General features: G+C 48.3%; 1 protein-coding gene across 2 annotated transcripts in view; it reads left to right on the forward strand.

Moving 5' to 3' along the window:
* The window catches only part of DDX43 (DEAD-box helicase 43), a 1,041,849-nt gene that overhangs the window by 168,573 nt on the left and 855,895 nt on the right, over window positions 1-17,381 (forward strand). For both annotated transcript variants that reach the window (XM_085610941.1, XM_085610942.1), the window contains exons 6-7: window positions 15,725-15,881; window positions 15,965-16,083. In XM_085610941.1, the coding sequence (XP_085467067.1) occupies window positions 15,725-15,881; window positions 15,965-16,083 (276 nt within the window). The remainder of the gene's footprint in view (window positions 1-15,724; window positions 15,882-15,964; window positions 16,084-17,381) is intronic.

Raw genomic sequence — 17,381 nt, forward strand, 5'->3', positions numbered from 1 at the left:
GACTCACTGAAAACAAAGAGAAATCTTTGTTCCATCCAAGTCAAGTAATTTCCTTCCTGGGCGCATCCATAGATACAATCCAATGCAAAACCTTTCTATGTCACGAAAGACAGATACGTTTGCAAAGAAAGGCGAAAAGCACATCAAAAAGAATGTCAGTTTTTGTGTGAATGTACAAGTCGCTCCTGGTGATGTGCTCTTCTGCAATAGATCTGGTGCCACTAGCCAGACTGAGGATGTGGCCGCTTCTAGAGGAGCTACAAAAACAATGGCAACAGGTTTCGGGATCCCTCGAGTATGTGATACAGATCACAACACAAATGGTAGAGGCACTGCAATGGTACTTTCATGCACCAAACCTTGTAAAAGACCTTACTTTCCTCCACACTATCCGAGACGTCATACTGACAAAGGATGCCTCCATGGATGGCTGAGGAGGTCACCTGCAAGAGTTACAGATTCAAGGCAAGTGGTCCCCTACGCAGAAACTTCAGCACATCTGCAGGCTAGAGCTCAAAGCCATCTTCCTATCTTTTCAGACTTTTTTGCCGAGGATAGCGGGCTCCTCCGTGATGGTGCTTACGGACAAAACGACCAGCATGTACTACATCAACAAACAAGGGGGAACCAAATGCACTACGCTATCTCAGGAAGTACAGGAGCTAAGGGATAGGACAACGCAACATGGGATCTCACTAAAGGCCGAGCATGTCAGAAGTCTGCCCAATATGCTGGCGGACACATTAAGCAGAACGCAGGCCAGTTGTCATGAGTGGGAGCTGGAACAGTCCCAACTCGACAAGGTGTTTCGAAGGTGGGGAAAACCAGCGTTAGACCTCTTCGCAACAACTGAGAACGCCAAATGGCAGTATTATGCCAGCAGATTCTCTCTACCAGGGTCTAGGGGGAATGCCCTTTTAATGCGAAGGTCGGGGATATATGCTTACCCTTTTCCCCATCCCATTAATTCCCTGGGTATTGCCCAAGATGAAGACTGTCGTCTGATCCTGATAGCGGACTGTACTGGTTCCTGAAGCTACTCTTGATGTTGGAGGCGATACCCATACACCTGCAGCCATCCCCATCTCTGCTAACGAGAGAAAAGGGCCAGGTGAATCATCCAGACCCGCAATCTCTTTATTTGCAATCATGGTTCCTAGAATTCATGGACTTGGATATCTCGTAGGAGTGCAGGGAAGTTATGGCAAAATCCAGAGCGGACAGCACTAACAAGACATACCACCTAAAGTGGAAGCGATTCTGTTTCTTGTGCCAACGAAACAACCTTCACCACTTCAAGCGCCTCCCAAACAGTTTTGCCTTATCTTCCCTCTTTGGCAAAGTCAGGTCTCAATTTCTCTTCAATGAAGGTTCACCTGGCTGCGATTTCCCGTTTCAAGTTCCTTCTCTCTGTGTCTCTAGTCCTATAAAATAATTCACAAGGGGTCTTGTTAGAAATTAGGGTCTCTAGTTGGCAGAGGTAGGTACCTTTTTCCAAATAGGGACCCTTGCTTCTAGTCAGGGTAAGGGGGTATACACTTCTAAAATAACCACTGCTCAACCCCTTGGTAGCTTGGCACGAACAGGCAGGCTTATCTCAGAGGCAGTGTGTAAAGCATTTGTGCATGCACACAGTAACACAGGGAAAACACTGCAAATAGACACCACACCAGCTTAAAAAAAAAAGGAAAGCTTTATCTAAACCACACAAGACCAAAAACGACAAAAATCCAACATACAATACTGTAAAAATAGTTACTGTGCAAAATAACCATTAAAATGCAGGAATAACGTGAGTTACTACGACTCGGTAGCTCTTTTGGGGGCTACCGCAATACTGAGCACAACAGAGTAACAATTCCAGCCAACCGCATTGGAACAGGTTTAGCGAAAGCATCGACAGACTCTGAGACAGTACCTTTCTTGTTGCAGCCGACGCGATGGTATGGTCCGGTCAGGGGCAACCGTCGCGGTTGCGATGTGAGATGGAAGCATTGCGGCAGGCGGTGTCCTCACAACTCGAGGCAGGCAGCTGCTCTTTGACGGTCGGTGAAACCAAGGCTTGTGTTGCAGGGTGAGGCGGTGCTGGCAGGTCCCTGGTGCGGTGACGGAGGTTGGTGTTGGAGGCAGGCAGCGATGTGTGTAGCAAAGTGGTGCAGAGTGCGATGCCCACAGAACGCGGTGCAAGCAGCGGCTCGTTGATGGAGTCAGTGAGACCAGGGTTGCATTGCAAAGTGAGGCATTGCTCTCTGTGGTGCCTTCAGGACACGGAGTCTGCGACGGACTCGGTGACGGAGCCAGTTGCCCTTTTCTTCTGCGGTGACTGAAACCAGCAGAACCAGAGACTGTGCCCAGAAAGATGGCGAGGTCTTTGCTGCTCCTGAGACCTCTTGAACAGGGGGAAGCTCCACTTCAAGCCCTTGGAGATACTTTCTCAAGCAGGATGCACACACAATTCCACTCCTTGTCAAAAACAGCCACTGAAGGCCAACCCCAGCACACAGCAAAGGGGCAGTACTCTTCCTCCAGTTTCTCCAGCTGTTCTCCTTGGCAGAGGTTCCTCTTGAAGTCCAAAGGTGATCTAAAGTTCTGGGGTCTGGACCCCAATATTTGTACAGCAACATTATTTGTTCTCTGAAGGCAGAGAGTGTCTGTACCCAGCCAAAACCAGGTGTCCTCTCTGGGGCAGCTTCCTGGCAGGAGGTGAAGACAGCATTGTGGAAGGTAGACCAGGCCCATTCAGGTGAAAGGAAATCTCCTCCCCCTACTCTAAATGAAGCCCATGTCTATTCAGCCTAGCCCTGACTCATCCAGACTCTCTGGAGCCACTGCACCTCCCCATCCCCTGTCACTCTAAAGCCAGATAGTCAGCACACATACAGGCAGAAGCACACTGGATGGCTAAGCAAGAAAACACCTACTTTCTAAAAGTGGTATTTTCAAACACAGAATGTAAAAATCACCCTCACTAAAAGATGCATCTTAACATTTTGAGTTCAGGCATATCAAACTTTAGTTTCCTATCTTCTTCCCTTGGGTAGTTATGTTCATAAAATGACATAAGCAAACTCCCCATTCTATCCCAAGGGAACAGATAGGCTTGCAATAGTGAAAAACGAAATTGGCAATATTTCACTATCAGGACGTGCCATACACACAGGGCATGTCCTACCTTTCACATACACTGCATCTTCCCACAGCGGTGCCTTGGGCCTACATTAGGCGTGACTCACATGTAAGAAAAGGGAAGGTTAGGGCCTGGCAAGTGGGTGCACTTGCCAAGTCGACATGGCAGTACCAGACTGCACAAAGGCTCTGCAATGGCAGGCCTGAGTTACATTCACAGGCTGCTTATGTGGGTGGCACAATCAGTGCTGCAGCCTTCCAGCAGCATTTGATTTACAGGCCCTAGGCACACACTGTGCACTGTACTAGGGACTGACTAGTAAATCAAATATGGCAATCATGGAATAACTACCATAACCATAATTTACAAAGGGAGCACTTGCACTTTGGCACTAAACAGCAGTGGCAAAGTGCCCAAAGCATCTAGACCAGGAAAAACGAAGTCCAACATACCGCAAACACACAGGAGGCAAAGGCAAAAAATACAGGGGGAAACCCAGGCCTATGGTGCCGGGTCTAACTCTCCTCTTCCGCGCATTTCCCCCAGTGTGTGCGCCTCCTCCTGAATGGAAGCTTAACTTAGTCCTTGCACAGATAATGAGGCAGCCGTTTGAACCAATTCACAAAGCAGAGCTCAATTCTCTCACCTGGAATGTGGCCCTCCAACTGGCTCTCACTTATGCAAGGAGGGTAAGCGAGATACAAGCTTTCATAAGCAAGGAGTCTTTTCTGCATTTCACTGATAACTATGTAGCTAAGTGAACAGATCCAACTTTTATCCCAAAAGTCCCTTCACAGTTCCACCTCAACAAACCAGTGATACTTCAATCTTTTTTTCACACCCCATCTAGTCCAGCAGAACGGGCTTTGAACTCTTTGGATTTTAAGAGGTGTTTAAAATTCTACCTGCTTAAAACAAAAGACATAAAGACGGATCAGCTGCTGGTGGCCTGCGGACAGGGCAGTGAAGGAACATCATTAACTAAGGCCACGGTTTCCAGGTGGGTCTCTTCTGTGATCCAATTTTGCCATGACGAGGCTAAAACGCCTTTAGCAACAAGAACTAAAGCACACTCTACCAGGGCAGTTTCGACGTCGTCGGCTCTGTTCGCTGGAGTAACATTGGAAATAATTTGGCCTGCTGCGACTCGGAAAAGTGTCCACGCTTTTACCCTGCATTACTGTCTCCAGTCTACACAACGTGAGGATGCAGCTGTGGGACAAGTGATACTGCATCATCTCTTCAATTAAGGTCAGCATCTTTGTTTGATAAAAGAGGAAGTCTATATTTTACTTAAAATGTACAACTTTTTTTTCTATTGTCAATGTAGATTTTTTTGTATAACTCTGGAAGTTAAAGTGTCTTCGTTGTTCTAGTATTTTATTCTACTAACTCATTTCATTAGATACATCTTGAGTAATATAGTATAATGAAGCTGCATGTTTTGTTCTAGGCATCCTTTTGACAGCTGTCCAGAATTTGAAAGAGTATGTACACAGTTAGAAATGTCACTGTTATATTTCAGTAACTTGGGGGGTTATGATTTACATGTCTCCCTCCTTCCTCTAATGACAGTACAATTTTAGATACTGCTTGCTATTCTGATTCAGGCATGTGATTCTATGAAAGATACCCCAATACTGGATAAGAAAATAAGTTACTTACCTGCAACCCACCCTCCTCCCCATAGAGGTAGTTCTCTTTAATTTTTGGGATTCTTACTTCCCACTTGTGCTTTGAAAATGAGAGAACTTGCCTCTGCTGAGAGTGTTCTAGAGGGTGCTATTTCAGAGCTCTTAAATAATGAGATTGCTGCCATAATTTGTCGCTGCATTAAATGACACAAAAGGGACAAGTGGAATGTGCTACAGGACAAGTAGATTTATGATAGAACCTGCCCCATGGACAAGTAGATATTTTATTAAATTCCACACCCCTGTGGATTCCTTATGTGGATCATCCACATGGACTATTTTCTTGCAACAGGTCTTACAAGGGCGGAAAAGGCCTTCTTTGTCTGACATTATGCCAAGATTCGAGGAAGTTGAAGAAAAACGGAATAGCACTCAGGGAGACTCCTTTCTACACGACGTGCGGTGAAAATCTGAGAGAACTTGCCTCTGCTGAGAATGTTCTAGTGGGTGCTGGCAGCTGATTGGCTATTTTGCAATCTTTGGTCCTTTTTAAAAAAGGACATTTATAGGCTACTATTTACTTGGCTTAAGGCCACTATACCATATGAAGCCTTTAAGGCACTGCTTGACTATTTTACTGTGGGACTCCCATCTTAACGACGGGGAATAATTCAGGCTTGTGAATCTGACAGATACCAATACTGGATAACTGCAGTTACAGGTAAGTAACTTATTTTCCCTGACCCGAATTGTGTTTGCTGCTTGAGTAGGGGTTCCCCCCGCAACCAGTAACCCAATGTTCGAGGCATGTGGGCTGCTGAATTCATATCTGTGCATAGATCGCCGCCTAGTGTTGGGTCCGGATGTTTGCACGTTGTTGTCCTGGAAGAGTCTTCGAAGTATCCTTGGATAGGTGACTCCTCCCCTGGACTACAGTGCGCATGGGCATCCTCTCCATCCTCAGATTGTTTTTTTCCGCCATTGGGTTCGGATGTGCTATCTTAGCTCAAGTTAGGAAAATATTTTTTCGAGGCCAAAAGGCCTTTAGTTTGCGTCGGTACTGTTTATCGATCGGGTTTCGATACAATCCTGTTCGTTTACTAACTTTCAGCACCGACTTTTTTCGCATTTACCTGTCCATCGACTACTTCGACGATGGAATCGAGGACGCCATTCAAAAGGTGTCCGGTATGCAATACGAAGTACCCACACATCGACGTCCATCCGGTGTGCAACAAATGCCTTTCGCCGGACCACGACGAATCGACATGCATGGCCTGTGCCCGGTTCTGTTCCAAGAAGACTCTGCGGAATCGACGTGCGGCGAGACTTGAGGCGCAGCACGCGGCACCGGCCCCAACAGACATCTTCGACGAGGCCGAAGACGTCGAGGAATTGGAAGTCTTGCCCTCCAGTCCCGTTTCCGAACACGAACCCGGATCGGACGAGGTAGACGAGTCACTCTTCCACAGAGGTGAAGACGACACCGAGGTAGGAGACGACGAGGAGGCCTTAGGGGCCGAAGAAAGTAGCTCCAATGATGAACAAGGCCTACCTGTTCAAACCGTTCAAACACCAGTGCCACAGCCTATGGCTCCGGTCGAGGGATCGCCTTCGGGCCTTACCCGAGACCCATCCCGCAGTTCTTCGGCCCCGCCCTCGGGCCCGGCCTCGGACGTTCAGCGGCAGCCATTACTACATAAACAGGCTGGTTTCCCTACCACAAAACCGAAACCGAAAGCTGCTCCGGTTCCACCGAAACCGAAACTGGCGCTGGTCGGATCGAGGCCTTCGACGCCAGCGCACCGCGTCGGCACCGACCGCACCAAGAGGGACTTCGGTGCCGAACTTGAAGCGGGCGACGTTGGAGTCGACAAACGGAAAAAAGCCATCGGCACCGACAAACCTGCTCGGCTACCGGCACCAACGACACCAAGAGCCGTACCGCCTGCTGTGTCCCGCATCGCTCCCTCGACGACACCTAAGCCTCAGGTATCGAAGACTTCGACGGTGATCTCTTCACCTCGACTCGATGAACCGCCGGCGCCGAAAAAATCTACGGCCGCCTCTACGAGCCTGGCCGGTGCCAAAGCCTCGAAGGCGCCCCAAGTACGACCTGGTGCGCCGCAAGGCAGCAAAACCACAACTGTCCTCCAGGACACGTCGGGTTCCGGTTCGATCGGAGCTCCAGCAGCCTCTTCGGTGCCGACCAACATTACCTTCGGCTTGCCTCCGTCGACAATCCCAAAAATGTTCCAACTCAGAACACGGGTCACCCAACCTACGGTCACACCTGCTGAGACGTCTCCGGCACGTATCATCGACGCCGACACTGGCAGGATGATTCTCCACGACCGAAGGATAACTTCGGAGCCGCCAGGACCCTTTCAGGATCCCACTAAAAAGGAAGTTGCCAGCAGAATCGGAACCTCTCCTTTATGAACCCTTCCATTCATCCTACCAGGATCCACACCGGTTCTCCCCCACACGCTCCGATACAGATGCATTGGAGGACTACATGGCTGACCAAGCCCCCTACCATGTAGACACGGACCCTGATGACCCGCAGGACCCTGATCAAACTTGGGGCGACCCTGCAGACCCCAGTGCACCTCTCGACGCACAGGATCAACAACTCTATGGGGCAAAGACATCTCCTACGGAGGATACTGCGGCGTTCAACGCTCTTATCGAACGTGCTGCAAATAACCATGGGGTACAGCTTCACTCTGATACCATCGAAGATGACTTTCTAATGGACACCTTTGCATCCTCCGAAAGACATGTAAAGACTCTGCCAATGTTGAAGGGGGTCCTCAAACCAGCCAAGGACATTTTCAAAGAACCCACCAGGGCACGAGTGATAAACCCCAGGATTGATAAAAAATACAGATCAGCACCTGGGGATCCTACTTACATCAGAGGACAATTACCACTCGACTCCATCGTCGTAGCGAATGCACGCAAGAGGGCACACTCGCAAACAACAGGTGACGCTCCTCCCCCGGACAAAGAGTGCAAGGTGTTAGAAACCTCTGGCAAGCGAGTTGCCGCCCAAGCTGCCAACATATGGCGCATAGCCAACACTCAAGCGCTCCTTGCTCGCTATGATAGAGCGCACTATGACACACTGGAGCAAATATCCCAACATCTCCCTGACCAGTTCAAGGAAGGCGCAGAAATGCTCATCAGAGAAGGACAGCTACTAACGAACGCTTCCATCAAATGCGCACTAGATGCTGCAGACACGGCTGCCAGAGCCATAAACACAAGCGTCATGTTGCGACGACATGCCTGGCTACGGATCTCAGGATTCAAGCCTGAGGTACAAAACAATATACTGAACCAGCCCGTCAACCCCGACTATTTATTCGGGCCAGAGGTTGACACCACCCTCGAAAAGATAAAAAAGGATACGGACACTGCGAAGTCCATGGGCGCCCTACAAACTCAGTCCTTTCGGAGCGGCTCCTTTCGTCGCCCCGGAAACAAGGGAGCAGGTAGAGGACAGGGGTCACAACAAACATATAACAAAGGCAATACACAGACCACCTATGATAAAAACACCCGAGGTGGATATCGTGGCTCCAGCACAAAGGGCAGAGGATGCGGCTACGGCAACACCAGGTCCTCCCCCAAGAACAAGCAGTGACGCCCTCTCCCTTCCTCCCGACCACATAACACCTGTCGGGGGAAGGCTACAAAGGTTCCTGTCCACGTGGAATTCCATCACCACGGACAGGTGGGTCAAAGATATTGTAAAATACGGTTACTGTCTGGAGTTAACCTCCACTCCACCCACAATACCACCAAGAAGCCGTCCTATGTCCTCAGAGCACTTAACGCTCTTACAGCAAGAAGTGCAAAGTATGCTTCTAAAAGGCGCTATAGAGGTCGTACCCATCCACGAGCAGGGTGCGGGAGTGTACTCCCTCTACTTCTTAATTCCAAAAAAGGACGGGTCGCTCAGACCTATATTAGACCTGAGACCCCTGAACCAGTACATTCTTTCAGAGCACTTTCACATGCTCACTCTACAGCAAGTCCTTCCGCTTCTCAAGCAGGGATACTTCCTAGCCACACTGGACCTCAAGGATGCGTACTTTCACATACCCATCCACCCCTCACACAAAAAATACCTCAGGTTCACTGTTCAGGGGCAGCACTATCAGTTCAAAGTCCTTCCCTTCGGCGTGACAACAGCGCCCAGGGTTTTCACGAAGTGCCTAGCTACGGTGGCAGCACATCTACGGAGGCAGCATATACACGTCTACCCCTACCTAGACGACTGGCTCGTTCAAGCGAAGTCAGCCCAGCAATGTGCAAGCCACATGTCCCGCACCATTCACCTTCTTCACAGTCTGGGATTCTCACTAAATTATCCAAAGTCCCATCTCCAGCCCGCACACGTACAACAGTACCTAGGTGCGACTATAGACACTCTGGCGGCCACAGCTCAGCCAAATTTAGTGAGGATCAACAGCATACAACTGCTGATCTCCAAATTCAAACCCAATCACTCACTTCCAGCGCGAGTGTTTATGCAGTTGATAGGCATGATGGCCTCCTGCATCTTCATAGTCCCGCACGCGAGACTACATATGCGCCCACTTCAGGAGTGCCTGGCACGTCAGTGGAATCAGGCTCAAGGACAGTTAAAGGACCTAGTGTTGGTGAGCGGTCGGGCATACAACTCTCTGCATTGGTGGAATCCACAAAACCTTTGCAAGGGCCGACCGTTCCAAGAGCCTGTCCCACAGATAGTACTGACAGCGGACGCGTCTCTCCAGGGATGGGGAGCTCATGTACTCCACTACACAGTGCAAGGACTATGGACAACACAACAAAAGAAGTTGCACATCAACCTTCTGGAATTGATGGCAATCTTCCTAGCCATGAAGGCATTCAAAGTACATCTATGCAACAAGGTCGTGTTGATCCGGACGGACAACATGACCGCAATGTACTACATACAGAAACAGGGAGGCACACACTCTCCACAGTTGTCTCATCTGGCTCAGAGCATGTGGAAGTGGGCCATTCAAAGGAACATGTTCCTCATGGCGGAACACCTCCCTGGCAAGGACAACCAGATGGCGGATCTGCTCAGCAGACACAGCCACCAGATGCACGAGTGGGAGTTACACCCATCAGTACTCCAACCGTACTTCCAGCAGTGGGGTCATCCGGAGATAGACCTATTCGCGACAAGCGAAAACGCAAAATGCCAAAGCTTCGCCGCCAGATTCCCACATCCGCAGTCGCAGGGCAATGCGATATGGATGAACTGGTCCGGCAGATTTGCGTACGCTTTTCCCCCAGCGCCATTGATACCGCTAGTGGCCCGCAAACTCCGACAACACTCCCTGACACTCGTCCTAGTTGCTCCCACGTGGGCACGCCAGCCGTGGTACACCACCTTCCTCGAACTTTCCGTGGTGCCGCATCAAAGGCTGCGGATCAAACCCGCGCATTTGACGCAGAACCATGGAGAGGTTCAGCACCCAGATCCGCAACAGCTGAATCTGGCGATCTGGCTCCTGAAGTCCTAGAGTTTGGCTATCTCAACCTGCCACCTGACTGTATGGACATCATCAAGGAGGCCAGGAGACCCACTACCAGAGCTTGCTATGCAGCCAAATGGAAAAGGTTCGTCATTTATTGCGGTACTAATGACATCAACCCGCTGGACGCATCCATCCAAAACATCATCTGTTATCTCTTACACCTATATCGATGCAATCTGGCGTACACCTCTATACGTGTCCATTTGACCGCAATATCGGCCTATCTGCAAACCAGGCAGCACATCTCTCTATTCAGAGTGCCTGCCATCAAAGCATTCTTGGAAGGGCTCAAACGAGTCATTCCACCTAGTCACCCACCGGCTCCAATGTGGAACCTCAACTTGGTCCTCACACGCCTCATGGGTCCACCCTTTGAACCTCTACACTCATGCGAGATTCAATTCCTTACCTGGAAAGTGGCCTTCCTAGTAGCGATCACTTCCCTCAGAAGAGTTAGTGAACTCCAGGCACTAACCGTTCAAGAGCCATTTATTCAGGTTCACGCCAACAGGGTCGTACTACGTACCAACCCCAAATTCATGCCCAAGGTAATATCGCAGTTCCACATGAATCAGACTATTGAACTGCCCGTTTTCTTCCAAAACCCACAAACTGTTGCAGAAAGGGCACTACATACACTAGATGTACGGAGGGCCCTCATGTACTACATCGACAGGACTAAACCATTCAGGAAGACAAAACAACTGTTCGTTGCCTTTGCCCCACACCACAAAGGTAACGCCATCTCCAAAGCAGGGATAGCCAGATGGATAGTTAAGTGTATTCAAATCTGTTATCAAAAGGCAAAACGCACACTAACTATTCCACCACGAGCCCACTCAACACGTAAGTTGGGGGCTTCCATGGCCTTCCTAGGAAATATTCCCCTGCATGATATATGCAGAGCAGCCACATGGTCCACTACACACACATTTACAAAACACTATTGTGTAGATGTGCAGTCAAAACAGCAGGCAGCTGTAGGACAGGCTGTTCTCAAGACACTTTTTCAGACCGCTGCAGCTGGCACGGGTAGCCGCCGCTAATAGAGGGCACTGCTATATATTCTATGCACAGATATGAATTCAGCAGCCCACATGCCTCGAACTGAATATGCTACTTACCAGTATGCATCTGTTCTTGGCATGTAGGGCTGCTGACATTCATATCGCCCTCCCTCCTCCCCGGCGCCTGTCGCAGCTGCAGCTCTCAGAATTACTGCAAGCATGGTCATCACTTTCTGTATCTACTCCATCACTGCCACAATGGCGAAAAACAATCTGAGGATGGAGAGGATGCCCATGCGCACTGTAGTCCAGGGGAGGAGTCACCTATCCAAGGATACTTCGAAGACTCTTCCAGGACAACAACGTGCAAACATCCGGACCCAACACTAGGCGGCGATCTATGCACAGATATGAATGTCAGCAGCCCTACATGCCAAGAACAGATGCATACTGGTAAGTAGCATATTCATTCTCACTTCTGCAAACAATTGTGGGTGATTAAATGATTGAAACCACAGGTGAACTAATAGTATTCATAAAGCATTTTACCATAAATCACTCATTTCAAATGTTTATAAAGGGTTAACCCAATGAAGACTTCATATTGTTTGTGAACATTATATTTTTAAAGTGGACTTAAATGTACACAGTGTGGATAATAGGTAGTACGCAATAATCTACGTATATAGCAGCAAAAAGGATGTACTCTTTGCTTCTGCCAATCAGGACGTAAGTGGGGGGGGGGGGGCTTATAGTGGGAAGAGTTTTTTAAAATAGGGTTAGGGTTTTAGGCCTAACGGCAGTGGAGGGGATGGGGTAGTTTTTTGGGTTGCGGTGCCAGGGTCCAAATTCTGTAAATATGCCTTGAGCGGGCTCCAGATATCTTTTGGTCGGGACTTGGGTGGAAGTAGTGTAGCATATAATTCGTGAGTTGATGGTGACCTTGACATAGATGACAATGGGAGACTTCGAAGAAGATGCCTCGGGAGAAGACTATGAAGGAATCTTTTGGAATCCAAGGGTGGATTCTTGAAGTGAAGAGGGGACAGAGTCTATGCCACTGGGAGGTGACCAGGAGGCACGGAAGCACAATGCCCACCAATGTTGATAGGTTCAGAAGAGATGACAGTGAACTTGTTGCTGTGAGGACCAGGTGACACTGAGGATGGCCAGGTGCTATGCACGAGCTGTCCTACGTTGGATGTCTGTGTCTTGGTGGTCGGTGTCCGGCAGAAGCATCAACAACCTTGGTAACCGCAACTGGCATGGAGAACGAAAAGGAGCAATTGTTGGGAACAGCAAGGTCCAAGGGCTGGAGAGTAAGAGCAGGCCCCGAGCAAGTAGGGGAGCCCACTGAAGCAGGGGGAAGACCCTCGAGAGGACCCACAGGCCGGAGGCACAGGAGTCCCAAGAGGACCTCAAGCAGCTCGGCAAAGTCAAAGGCCCACGATGCAGGGAGGACTCAGTTCTTCAGGAAGTGAGGTGCTGGGAACTGAGGCTTCTTGTAGCCCGAAGATCTCTGGAGTACAGAGCCAAGAAACCTTGGCAACGGTAATCTGTGCACTGGGGTTCGGTCCCAGCAGCCCCCACGTGGAAAATTGCAGAGAAGGCAGGTCAGGCCTCTAGAGAGTCACAGAACCACCACTTGTGTTGCTGAGCCTCTGGATGTCCGTGGGATGTGAGAAGCAGCAGACCGGTCAGCTTTGTTGCAGTGCCTGCAGATGCAGGGTAGTAACTCTTTCACTCCAAGGGAAATTTCTTCGGGTGCCCTTGATGCCCACAGGTCTTTTGACGAACCTGAAAGAATCCCTGACACAGAAAACACAGACGAATTGAAGAACCGAGAGACCTAGTCTTCCTAGGTGCAGTCTCTGTTCCAGTCAAAGTCCAACGAAGTCCAAGTGTCCAGACGATTTAAGAGTGACGTAGTTTCACGGTTGAGACTGGAACCATGACGAATCTAAGGACCCACCCACAGGGAAGCCCTTAAGTACCCTTGGGAAATGGTTGGCTCAGGGGTCCTTCCCAGAGGAGGGGCTGGATAGAGGGGAGGATACTCCCCTGTCCTTTGTCCAATTTTACACCAGAGTGGGAACCAAGGGTTCATGAACTGGCTCAAACCAGAGTATGCAAGGATGGCATGAAATGTGTCCTTCAAAGCAGTCTTGTGGCACTGACAAGTGCCCCCACCCCAGCCCAATAAACAAAATCCTGTCTGGGTGGTCACACCTCCCTGTGATACAAAACCTATTGTTCTACCCTCTCCTGCTCAAGCTCAGCAGCAGGAGGGCAGAATTGTGTCTGTGGTCGGCAGCAGCACTAGCTTGCTGACAGACCCTGAAAGACTGTTGCTGGGAGAACAGGAGGGTCCCCTAAGCAACCCCCAGTACATCTGATCAAACTTCCAGCACCGGAATCGGTGTTTGGGTATGATTCCAACATGTTTGATACCGAACAGGACCAGGTTCGGTGCAGCCATGATATAGTTGGACATATCGTAATGACTGATGTCCACTATATATCTTAAAATGGTTGATTGCACTTATAAAGGCTGGACAATCAACTCTGGGGTTTGTATGGATGTCCTGCTCATGCAGGGGTACCCTCACACTTGTAACCAAGCATCCTGCCCTCAGGACTGAAGACCCTTCCATAAAGGTGACTTATAGGTTATAAGTGCAGTGACCTCAGAAATAAGGAAAATTTTATCTGTCGTGAGAGGTGCAAGCACCAACTCACACAGGATGCAATGGCATGTCTGTAGTTAACAGTTTGAGTGGACACCCATGGGTGGCACAATACATGCTACAGCCCATGGGAGACCCCTGGTGTAAATGCCCTGGGTACCTCAGTACCATATACTATGGACTTATAAGGGTAAACTAGTAGCCAATTGTGGAGGTACCAAAGTACTTATCAGCACTAATTTAGGGGAGAGAGCACAGATGTTAAAGTCCTGATTAGCAGGAACCCAGCAAACTACGTGCGAAACACTGCCATCAGGCAAAATGTGGGGTTAACCATGCTAGAAGGATCCTACCTTCCTACACTAAACCACAAATATATCAGTCTCTTTGGTAAATGCAGTGACAGTATTTCAGCTTTCCGTCTGGAAAGATGCATAATGCCTAGCAGTTACGAGCTCGCACCACCATGATCTAAACCTCTTACCCCCTGTGTGGTCCGTCGTGGCTTCATTTTCCCTGACTTTGGGATCTTCTGAACTCATCTTCTTCTGAGGACTTTTGCACGCAAGAAATTGAGGCTCCTGCAATTGTTAATAGAGAACTTTTTTGGCTAAGCTTGGGTATTGGTTCAACCCTGAGTTCCAGGCTGGGCCATTCAGTGGGCTGAACCCTTCGTGACAAAAGCTAAAAAGTATCTGAAGGATCGTAAATCACCACCCTTTCAATGAGGAACCCACCAAATTAAATGACTGGTGTCTTTCATAGTATTCCCAAATTCTGGTCCTGTCTCTGTTGTCCAGTAAGGGGACAGTTGAAGTAATTGCAATCCAGAACCCTAAGACCCAGCTATTTTACATCTTGTTCACTGAAGCAGATGTAATAAAGTGGGGCAGCACCCTATGTTGTCTAGGAATCAGTCACAATTTAGTGGTGGCTGGGGCAACCAAGAATTCTGGGACATCCTCTGGACCAAGTGGCTTCATGAATTCCTACTGGGAAATGGACTTTAAGTGAGGGTCTTGACTCCTAATTTATATGTCGCTATCTCTGCAGCTAATGTTTGAGCTAGAAGGATGGGTTAAATGTTCTCAATTAAGGACAACCTCTCCATTCAACAGGGCAAGGATTTGAAAGTGGGTGCCTCTTGTTCCTTCTGGGACTAGAGAGAGGGCAATAGTGGTACACTACACATCTGCGATGGATTGAGGATGATGGTCTCCTCAGCTGGTCATAGACCAGCAGCGTTGCTGCTCCACAACCCAGATATGGCTGTTATTTGTTATTGTGGCCATCCTGGCTGCATGGGTCTTGTGGTACTTGGCCAAACTCTGTACGTGAAGACATTCTTCTTGCCGATTCTTTGGTCAGCTGGCACTTATTCAAGTTGTTTTCTAGATCATGTTAAGTCTACCTCATCCTTCAGGTAGATATGTACTTCCTTTCTCCTATTTTGACAGCATCAAGACCTGACATGTTGTTCACACTAATAACAGTAGTAGGCCCAATTGGCAGAGGTTCATCTCCTGTTAAGACATCTAGTCAACATTTGCATGCTGTTCCTTCTCCATGCCCTCACATTCTACAAAATATGTGCTGGGATTGGGGGGGGGGATCACTATTAAATTTCCTCTAAGTTCCAAAGCTGGAATCTCACAGGACTTCTATTGTTATAGTAATAGGTTACTGTTTTGTTTATGTACAGAAAGGAAAACAACAATATAATATGCAATGACCTACTTGAAGGTGAAAAGAGACCGATACCCAATCCAGTTCGAACCTTTGAAGAAGCATTTCAACAATACCCTCAAATTATTGCTACAATCAAGAAAGTGGGCTTTCAGACTCCCACTCCAATTCAGGTATAAATAACATCTTAACTGTGTTTGTTATTAAATTCTATTTTCTTCATGTGCAGTTAAAATCAACATATTCATGTTTTTAGTCGCAGGCCTGGCCAATCATACTTCAAGGAATTGATCTTATTGGTATCGCACAAACAGGCACAGGGAAAACCTTGGCTTACTTATTGCCTGGTTTCATTCATTTGGACTCTCAACCAATGTAAGGATTAATCTTGGTCTTTATCTTTATTGTTTATGTATTTTTGTCTGTCTCTGACTGAAACTTTGTGAGACTTGAAGGCATGATTTCTCTTTGTAATGGCTCCTGTAGAAATCCAATTCCTTCATTGCATGAAGTATGTCATAATTTGAGAATTGCAAATAAGTTGATCTCTCGTATATTATTGTTGTCGTTGCTTCATGCTATGTATGCTAAAATATTCAGCTCACCAAGTCATTAAGGCAGTTGCTTATGGTGTTAACTCTTACTAGCTTTTACAGCAGTGATAATCGGGACCCAGAATAGCCTTTATTCTCTAAGCAACAGCTCCAGAAAACTAGGGCAAGGGAACATTGAAAAGTGGATGCTGCATTCATTTTAATGTGTTAGAAGTATGTCCTTTGTTTTGTTAACATTCTAATCTCACGATGTATTTGAAGATTTTTAAAGGAGATTTAAAAGGGCTGTAAACATTACTTATAAATAAAAGGCAAAACCACATATCACAAATATCTAATTAATGAGTGAAACTAAAGTTTTCCGTGTGAAACTAAGGGCCTGATTATGACTTTGGTGGTGTGGGAGCATGGTGCCACACCACCGCTCCGCTCCCACACCACCAAAGCCGACCGCCCACCGGATTACAAGTTGTTATCCGGGCGTCCTGTCCTGAGGCCGCAGGCCCACAGTGCTGCCTTTCAAAGGCTCGTAGGAGAGCCGTAGAAAGGCAGCACCGTGGGCTTGCCACAGCACGGAATGAACTAAAAGTCCATGCCGTGCTGAAACTGTGGGTGCATGCAGACAGGGGAGCACACCATGTGCCTCCCCGCATGCATCCGTACGCCCTGAGGAAAGTTTCCTCACCACCAGCATTTTCATGGCATGAGAACAGTCATGAGACTGCTGGTGGTGAGGAAACTCAGAATATGGTTGGCCGTGCTCCAGCACCATCAAGCATATTGTGGTCTCAAGACCTCTATGCTACCGCTAGGGATCGTTGATTACAGGCAGTTGCGGTGGTCGCATGGAGGTGTAATCGCCGTGCTTGTAGTATGATGGTTGGACAGCTGGTGCGACGTTCTCAGGCTGCCACCACACCTCCACCGCAAGTTTGGCGATCGGACCGCTAAACTTGTAATTAGGCCCCCAAGTGGCCATTTTAAATTTAAAACCATTTTTCTATAATTATCAAAATGTTTCCTTACTGAAGCACTCGCAGCTGACTTTGTATAGGAAAACCTGTTATATATGCATGTTTTACAGGTACTCCTTCCAAATTTGGGGAGTTGAACATATTA

The sequence above is a fragment of the Triturus cristatus genome, chromosome 6 (genome assembly GCF_964204655.1).
Source record: "Triturus cristatus chromosome 6, aTriCri1.1, whole genome shotgun sequence".
Classification (NCBI taxonomy): Eukaryota; Metazoa; Chordata; class Amphibia; order Caudata; family Salamandridae; genus Triturus; species Triturus cristatus.